The sequence below is a fragment of the Gekko japonicus genome, unplaced genomic scaffold, assembly GCF_001447785.1.
Source record: "Gekko japonicus isolate JY-2015 unplaced genomic scaffold, Gekko_japonicus_V1.1 scaffold696, whole genome shotgun sequence".
In the NCBI taxonomy this organism is placed as follows: Eukaryota; Metazoa; Chordata; class Lepidosauria; order Squamata; family Gekkonidae; genus Gekko; species Gekko japonicus.
The window spans coordinates 1-9499 of record NW_015161971.1 but is presented as its reverse complement, the minus strand read 5'-3'; the positions used below and the strand labels follow the sequence as shown (position 1 = coordinate 9499).

Below are 9499 nucleotides of genomic sequence, written 5' to 3'. Positions count from 1 at the left end.
CAGTTTGGGTGTAGTGGTTAAGAGTGCGGACTCTGATCTGGGAAAACCCAGGTTTGATTCCCCACTTCTCCACATGCAGCAGCTGGTCACAAGTTAACATAAGAACATAAGAACATAAGAGATGCCAATGTTGGATCAGGCCAAAGGCCCATCCAGTCCAACACTCTGTATCCCACAGTGGCCGGAAATACCAATGCCATCAGGAGGTCCACCAGTGGGGCCAGGACATTAGAAGCCCTCCCACTGTTGACCCCCCCCCCCCAAGCTGACAGACCACCACTTGTCCCTTTTGAAGCCGTCCATGCTTGTAGCCGCCACCACTTCCTGTGGCAGTGAATTCCATGTGTTAATCACTCTTTGGGTGAAGAAGTACTTCCTTTTATCCGTTCTAACCCGACCGCTCAGCAATTTCATGGAGTGCCCACGGGTTCTTGTATTGTGAGAAAGGGAGAAAAGTACCTCTTTCTTTACCTGCTCTTTCCCATGCATAATCTTATAAACCTCGATCATGTCACCCCTCAGTCGTCTTTTCTCCAAGCTAAAGAGCCCTAAGCGCCTTAACCTTTCCTCATAGGGAAAGTGTTCCAACCCTTTTATCATTCGAGTTGCTCTTTTCTGCACTTTTTCCAAAGCTATAATATCCTTTTTAAGGTGTGGTGACCAGAATTGCACACAGTATTCCAGATGAGGTCACACCATTGATTTATATAGCGGCATTATGATATTGGCTGATCTGTTTACAATACCTTCTTTCAGAGCCATTCTCTCAGGAGTCCTTGAAAGGAGCTCTCTCGGGCCCCACCTCCCTCACAGGTAGTGTTCCCTGCAAGCTGAGTTACTGTGAGCCAGTCAGCAGGTAACATCGGGGGAAGGCCTCTATACCCTATTGCTGGCTGTCCAGACTGGTGGATTGGATGGACTATTTGTCTGATCTAGCGGGGCTCTTCTGATGTTCATATTGACCGTATAAGTCAATTGCAAATGGACTGGAGCGATGATTGTAGAGTCGAATCCTCCGGGGCACAGAATGCCGACTTTCGCTGGCCCCGAGACTGCTGTATGCACGTGTGGATTTCTCAATAATTGCAACGTATTTGCAAGTTAAGCAGGAAACACAGCGGGTCGGTGCCAGAAAGAAACAATTTTTATTCCTCAAGTTCCTGCGCTCATGTTGATCTCTTCGAAAAACCGGAGGAGGTCTGGCTTCTTCGCCAGCTGCCTCGCGCGTGTTCCGCTGCTGTCCGGAGAGTCCTGCAATCCCGACTGCAGAAGAATTTGGGTACATGCCACGTGCTGGCCTGCACACGCCATGTGAAGAGCTGCGGGAAGAGGAGGGGGGAGAAAGAAGGAAAACGGGGTGAAAATCCGGTCTAGAGCAGAGTTCCCCAACGCGGCGCCCAGGGGCACCGCAGTGCCCATCCCTACTTGCCATGGTGCCCACCCAGCTTTTCAGAAAGTGGGTGGGGCCCCCTGTGAGGCAGGCTTTCTTATTGGCTGCCTTCAGTCAAATGAAACAGCAGCCACAGCTGCCAGGGGATCAGGCCTGAGGTTCTGTTCCCCCTCCTGCGGCAGGCACTCACCACCCCCTCTCCGAATTCCAAAGTGCCTGCAGGCTCAAAAAGGTTTGGGGAATAATAGTCAACGTTCATACAAAATGCGGATCACGTGAAGCTGACCGGTCAGGGCTATCGTCCGACCGAAGATCTCTGACCCACGGTTTTAATCATTTGGTTATCTTTCATAAGAACATAAGAGACGCCAATGTTGGATCAGGCCAATGGCCCCTCCAGTCCAACATTCTGTATCCCACAATGGCCAGAAATACCAGGTGCCCTCAGGAGGTCCAGCAGTGGGGTCAGGACACCAGAATCCCTCCCACTGTTACCCCCTCCCCAAGCACCAAGAAGACAGAGCATCACTTACCCCAGAGCTCCTATCTATACCTTGTGGCTAATAGCCACTGATGGACCTCTGCTCCATATAAGAACATAAGAGAAGCCAATGCTGGATCAGGCCAAAGGCCCATCCAGTCCAACACCCTGTGTCACACAGTGGCCAGAAATACCAGGTGCCGTCAGGAGGTCCACCAGTAGGGCCAGGATACTAGAAGCCCTCCCACTGTTGCCCGCCCCAAACACCAAGAAGACAGAGCATCACTTGCCCCAGAGCCCCTATCTATACCTTGTGGCTAATAGCCACCGATGGACCTCTGGCTCCATATGCTTATCTAGTTCCCTTTTGAAGCCGTCCATGCTTGTAGCCACCACCACTTTCTGTGGCAGTGAATTCCATGTGTGAATCACTCTTTGGGTGAAGAAGGACTTCCTTTTATCCGTTCTAACCCGACCGCTCAGCAGTTTCATGGAGTGCCCCCGAGTTCTTGTATTGTGAGAAAGGGAGAAAAGTACCTCTTTCTCTACCTGCTCTATCCCATGCATAGTCTTATAAACCTCAATCGTGTCCCCCCTCAGAATAGGGAGCAGAATAGGGATTCGAACCTGGGTCTCTCAGATCTTAGTCTGACACAAACCACTATACCACCGGGTTCTCTAGTGCACCGACAACGTGTACAAGTAAAAGCAGTTTCCCCGAGACTCCGATTTTGCCCGCTTGGTATTTTAGCAACTCATCGTAACCCTATTCTGAAAAGTGCATGGCCCTCACCTGTTCGGTGTTTGCCATCCTTTGCGTTTAGATCGGCGCCGAGGGACAGAAGGGTCTTGATGGTGCCGGCATGTCCTTCCTGGGTTAGAAATGAAACAGTCACAATCATAGACTCCTTTCCCTTCCCCTCCCCACAACAGACACCCTGTGAGGTCGGCGGGGCTGAGAGAGCTCTTGACAGAAACGGCTCTTTTTCAAGAACAGCTCTTATCAGAACTACGGCTTGCCCAAGGTCATCCAGCAACTGCCAGTGGAGGAGTGGGGAATCAAACCCGGTTCTCCCAGATTAGAGTCCGCGCACTTAACCACTACACCAAAACAGTACAATAGGCCATTTAAAACAGTCTTAGAAACCAGTTGACAGTTTCATAGTAAGTGCTAGTCTTGTCCTTATTGCATCTGCGAGGGCTACCCTATCGGCTCTCTCTTCCCATAAGCGGCTCCTAGGTCTGCAGGTGTCTATTAGGCAGCTGCTGCAGGCTGTTAATACAAATTCGGGAGACAACGGGGCTTCCTAGCCTAGTTGTTAGTGGTGAAGCCTAGCGGAAGAGCTCTGTTTCACAGGCCCTGCGGAATCCAGTTGTGTAGGTAGCTGTGTTGCCCGACGGGCCATGTACTCTTAGTGCACTATTCACAGAATCGTAGAGTTGGAATGGACCTCCAGGGTCATCTCGTCCGACCCCCTGCACAATGCAGTAGGTTCACAAATACCTCCCCCCCTCCACACCCTCAGTGGCCGCTGTTCCACGCCCAGAAGGTGACAAGAAACCTCCAGGATCCCTGGCTAAACTGGCCTGGAGAACAATGGCTTCCTGAGCCCAAAGTGGCGATCGGCATTTCCCTGGGCGTGTAAGAAAAGGGCCACCAGGACGAAGCCCTCTCCTGATCTGCCCCGGTTCACACAATCAGCATTGCTGCCAGATGGCGATCAAGCCTCAGCAATATGTGGATTGTTTTTCCATTTCCTGTTTAGGGGAGGGGCCGTGGCTCAGTGGCAGATCCTCTACTTGGCATGTAGAAGGTCCCAGGTTCAGTCCCCGGGAGCTCCAGTTAAAGGAGGCAAAGGAGGTGCTCTGCGTCAGAACTACAACCAATGTTCCCTCTAAGCTGTGGAGTCCTGTGAGCAAAAATTCAACTTTGTGAGCTACTCGCCAGTTTGGTGTCGTGGTTAAGTGTGCGGACTCTAATCTGGGAGAACCGAAGTTTGATTCCCCACTCCTCCACTTGCACCTGCTGATGTGACCTTGGGTCAGTCACAAGCTCTGGCACAGCTGTCCTTGAAAAAGAGCAGTTTGTGTCAGAGTTCTCTCAGCCCCACCCACCTCACAGGGTGTCTGTTGTGGGGAGGGGGAGGGAAAGGAGTTTGTAAGACGCTCCGAGACTCCAAGTGAAGGGTGGAGTATAAATCCAATCTTTTCTTCTTCTTCTAAAGTTGTGAGCGAGCGATTTGGCTACTGCATCAGTTAGTTTGCTTTGGACCCATCCTTTCTGAGCTAAGACAAAAATGTGTGAGCCGGAGGCTAAAAAACTGTGAGTTAGCTCACACTAACTCAGCTTAGAGGGAACATTGGCTACAACCCATCCCCATAATCAGCAATAAGAGCAGGATCTCTGGGGAGGGGCTGTGGCTCAGACCCCTCCACATGCAGCTGCTGGTGTGACTTTGGGTCAGTCACGAGTTCTCTCAGAGCTGTTCTCCCAAGGGCAGTCCTCGAGAGAACTCTCTCAGCCCCACCGACCTCCCAGGGTGTCTGTGGTGGGGAGGGGAAGGGAGAGGAGTTTGTGAGCCGCTCAGAGACTCCTTCGGGTAGTGAAGGGCAGGGTATAAATCCAATCTCTTCTTCTTCTTCTTCTAAAGTTGTGAGCGAGCGATTTGGCTACTGCATCAATTAGTTTGCTCTGGAGCCCTCCTTTCTAAGCTAAGACAAAAATGTGTGAGCCGGAGGCTAAGAAACTGTGAGCTAGCTCACACTAACTCAGCTTAGAGGGAACATTGGCTACAACCTATCCCCATAATCAGCAATAAGAGCAGAATCTCTGGGGAGGGGCTGTGGCTCAGACCCCGCCACATGCAGCTGCTGGTGTGACCTTGGGTCAGTCACAAGTTCTCTCAGAGCTGTTCTCCCAAGGGCAGTCCTCGAGAGAGCTCTCTCAGCCTCACCTACCTCACAGGGTGTCTGTTGCAGGGAGGGGAAGGGAAAGGAGACGGTAAGCCGCTCGGAGACTCCTTCGGGTAGAAAAGGGCAGGGGTATAAATCCAATCTCCTTCATAATGTCCAAAATCTGTCCCCTGAGTCCTCAGATAGGGTCAGTTCTGCTGGGGGAAGCCCACAACCTGCCAGGCCTAGGCTGGGAATCATTTGGTTCGAGACTTTCTCCTCCACTTCTTCAAACTGAGCGACCTCAAAGCCCAGCGAGAAATGAAAAGCAGAAGTCATCGGGACGGACTGTAGCAGAAAAGAAAGTGCCGGCCACCGAAGCGGCCACCTGCTAGTGCCGCTGACTCCAGGAACGACAGAGAGGAACCCAATAGGCTCAAATCTTTCCAACACCACTGGGTTTCAGCACCTCTCCCCACCATCTATTTATTGGGGAGGGGCCGTGGCTCAGTGGTAGAGCCTCTGCCTGGCATGCAGAAGGTCCCAGGTTCAATCCCCGGCATCCCCAGTTAAAAAGGACCAGGTAGGAGGTGATGGGAAAGACCTCAGCCTGAGACCCTGGAGAGCTGTAAAGAGGGGCCCATGATTCAGTGGCAGAGCCTCTGCTTGGCATGCAGAAGATCCCAGGTTCAATCCCCGGCATCTCCAGTTAAACAGATCCGGTAGGAGCTGATGGGAAAGACCTCTGCCTGAGACCCTGGAGAGCTGTAAAGAGGGGCTGTGGCTCAGTGGTAGAGCCTCTGCTTGGCAGGCAGAAGGTCCCCGGTTCAATCCTCAGCATCTCCAGGACCAGGTAGAAGCTGATGGGAGAGACCTCAGCCTGAGACCCTGGAGAGCGGCTGCCAGTCTGAGTAGACAACACTGACCCTGATGGACCAAGGGTCTGATTCAGTATCAGGCAGCTTCATGTGTTCCATCTCATTTCCTGATAGATCTCTCTCACTTTCCCTTATAGACAGTCTGCTAGACCTCCATTCACCTTTCCCCCTAGGGACGTCAGCCTCCAGATTACAGAGCTCATAAGAACAGAAGAGAAGCCAATGCTGGATCAGGCCAATGGCCCATCCGGTCCAACACTCTGTCACACAGTGGCCAAAAATACCAGGTGCCCTCAGGAGGTCCACCAGTGGGTCCAGCACACCAGAAGCCCTCCCACTGTCCCCCCCCCCCCAAGCACCAAGAAGACAGAGCATCACTTGCCCCAGACTGAGAGTTCCTGTGTATACTTTGTGGCTATTAGCTACTGATGGACCTCTACTCCATATAAGAACATAAGAGATGCCAATGTTGGATCAGGCCAATGGCCCCTTCGAGTCCAACACTCTATGTCACACAATGGCCAAAAATACCAGGGGCCATCAGGAGGTCCACCAGTGGGGCCAGGACACTAGAAGCCCTCCCACTCTTGCCCGCCCCCCCCCAAGCACCAAGTACACAGAGCAACACTTGCCCCAGACTGAGAGTTCCTATCTATACCTTGTGGCTAAGAGCCACTGATGGATCTCTGCTCCATATGTTGATCCAATTCATAAGAAGAGAAGCCCATGTTGGATCAGGCCAGTGGCCCATCCAGTCCAACACTCTTTGTCACACAGTGGCCAGAAATACCAGTGCCAGTGCGGCCAGGACACCAGAAACCCTCCCACTGTTGCCCCCCCCCCCCGAAGCACCAAGAAGACAGAGCATCCCTTGCCCCAGACCGAGAGTTCCTCTCTATCCCTTGTGGCTAATAGCCACTGATGGACCTCTGCTCCAGATGTTTATCTAATTCCCTCTTGAAGCTGTCCATGCTTGTAGCCACCACCACCTCCTGTGGCAGTGAGCTCCATGTGTTGATCACTCTTTGGGTGAAGAAGGACTTCCTTTTGTCCATTCTAACCCCTTTCTCCCTTGGAGAAAATGGATGCTCTGGAGAGTGGACCGGATGGCATCGTACCCCACTGGGGTCCTTCGGTTAGTGAAGAGCAGGGCATAAAAACCAACTCTTCTTCTTCTAGGTAATGGTCGAGGAAGTCTTGTTTCAGTTTGTAGAGCCAGTTTGTGTGTAGTGGTTAAGTGCATGGACTCTAATCTGGGAGAACCGGGTTGGATTCCCCACTCCTCCACTTGCACCTGCTGGTGTGACCTGTCTTCTTGGTGTTGGGGAGGCCCCCAACAGTGGGAGGGCTTCTAGTGTCCTGGCCCCACTGCTGGACCTCCTGGTGGCACCTGGTATTGTTGGCCACTGTGTGACACAGAGTGTTGGACTGGATGGGCCATTGGCCTGATCCAATATTGGCTTCTCTTATGTTCTTATGGATTAGATCAACATATGGAGCAGAGGTCCATGAGTGGCTATTAGCCACAAAGTATAGATAGGAACTCTCCATCTGGGGCAAGGGATGCTCTGTCTTCTTGGTGCTTGGGGGGTTGGGGGGCAACAGTGGGAGGGCTTCTAGTGTCCTGGCCCCATTGCTGGACCTCCTAGTGGCACCTGGTATTTTTGGCCACTGTGTGACAGAGTGTTGGACTGGATGGGCCACTGGCCTGATCTTATGTTCTTTTTTTTTTTTTAAAGGTTGAAGATTTTGTGGATTTTAATTGATTATTGTAATATAATTTCTAAATCTGCATTCATTGCAGATATAGATATATGTTGGTACCCACCCTGAGCCTACAATGTAAGGATAGAAGTCTAATGAAATAAATAAATAAAACGAAGTGACAAACATCCCTTGTGAAAGCGACCCCCGAACTGCCACCCCCCCTCCAGCGTGTCTCGAAAGGGAAAAGCTGGAACCTTGGCAGCGTAATGGAGGGCTGTGATCTGCAGAGGGGTAGCTGTCGCGTTGACATCGACACCCAGATTGCAAACGAGGAACCGCAGAGCATCGTCCTGTGCTGTCACCGCCGCCAGGTGCAACGGCTGAGCGCCGACCGCATCCTTAGCCGTGTAACAAGCCTGAAAGAGGAAGGAATAAGAACATAAGAGACGCCAATGTTGGATCAGGCCAAAGGCCCATCCAGTCCAACACTCTGTGTCACACAGTGGCCAGAAATACCAGTGCCATCAGGAGGTCCACCAGCAGGGCCAGGACGTTAGAAGCCCTCCCACTGTTGACCCCCCCAAGCACCAAGATGACAAAGCATCACTTGCCCCAGAGTCCCTATCTATACCTTGTGGCTAATAGCCACTGATGGACCTCTGCTCCATATGCTTATCTAATTCCCTTTTGGAGCCGTCCATTCTTGTAGCCACCACCACTTCCTGTGGCAGTGAATTCCAAGTGTTAATCACTCTTTGGGTGAAGAAGGACTTCCTTTGATCCGTTCTAACCCAACCGCTCAGCGATTTCATTGAGTGCCCATGAGTTCTTGTACTGTGAGAAAGGGAAAAAAGTACCTCTTTCTCTTGGCTTTCCACAACCTATGCAAAACTGAATTATTCAGGAGGGTTTTTCTGCATGGGTGATATGGTTACAGGGGCGACGGTGGCTCAGAGGTTAAGACGCTGAGCTGCAGACTTGAAGGTCTGTAGTTTGGCAGTTCGAGACTCGAGTGCCACGTGACGGAGTGAGCTCCTGTCTCCGGCCCCAGCTCCTGCCAGCCTAGCAGTTCAAAAGCAAGAAACTGCAAGTAGATAAACGGGTACTGCTTCGGTGGGAAGGTAACAGCATTCCATGTGCCTCAGCGTTTAGTCATGCCGGCCACATGACCACGGAAACTTCTTCGGACAGCGCTGGCTCTTCGGCTTGGAAACGGAGATGAGCACCGCCCCCTAGAGTCGGATGCAACTAGCTCTCGAGCAAGGGAAACCTTTTACATTTATTAATATGGTTGCACTGCACAAAATGGTTGACAAAGTTACTTGGATACGTGAATAGGGACTGTGCCTTATACCGCACTATATAGTTACTGTGCAGGTGGCAGAGTTCCTGGCAAAGGTACTTACGGGCCAAGAAAAAGAGGAAAGAAAAGAAGGAAGAGGAAAGGAGGTGAAGAGTGAGCGAGAGAGATAAGGTGTATCTATGATTCCTCTTCGGATCGTCAAGTTTCTTACTGCAGCTGTTTTAGTTACTGTGATACTCGAGATTACTGTTCCGAACTTTTATCACTTTGCACTATTATTATTACTATATACAATGTTACAAATCGCTGTACTCTGGCCCCGGTCACATGGAAGGTTTTGGGCCAGGAGAGGGACGGATCGGGGGCGCAGCAATGGGCGCGATCTCACCGCAACATCTGGGAAGCGGCGCGCACCCGTCCCCGATCCGGCCCTTCCGGCCGAAAACTGGCTGCAAAAAAGAACCACCCCTAGAGGTGGACTTACCTGAAAGGCCGCAGCAAGCGCGGCCGTGGGATCGCCGGCGCGTCCTTCTGCCGGCGCATCTGAGGCTCCTGGCCAAACTGTGCATGCTCACACATGCGCAGTTCGGCAGCCTCCCTCTTTGTTCTGTGGCTTCCCCCGGCATCTGATCCTGCCGGGGAGGAAATGTGCGGCTGCTCAGGGGATCTATGTGATCCCGCCGCCGCATGTTTCTTTTGGTGCGGCTTTTAAACAGCCGCATCTTCCCCGTTCTTTTCCCCCTGTGTGGCAGGGACCTCTGTTTCTCTTTGTTTGGCGTGTGGGCTGATTTGCATTATTATTTTTTCTTTTTATTTTATTTTATTTATTTAATTAATTTTATTTATAC

General features: G+C 51.6%; 1 protein-coding gene across 1 annotated transcript; it reads right to left on the bottom strand.

The window, feature by feature from the left end:
- Positions 1-1127: 1127 nt before the first annotated feature.
- On the bottom strand, positions 1128-7764 carry ANKRD16 (ankyrin repeat domain 16; the record flags this gene model as incomplete). The annotated part of the gene is made up of 3 exons (XM_015429670.1): positions 1128-1319; positions 2665-2743; positions 7603-7764. Coding segments are annotated over 3 exons (408 nt in total), but the record flags the coding sequence as incomplete, so codon positions are not given.
- Between the last annotated feature and the right edge of the window lie 1735 nt (positions 7765-9499).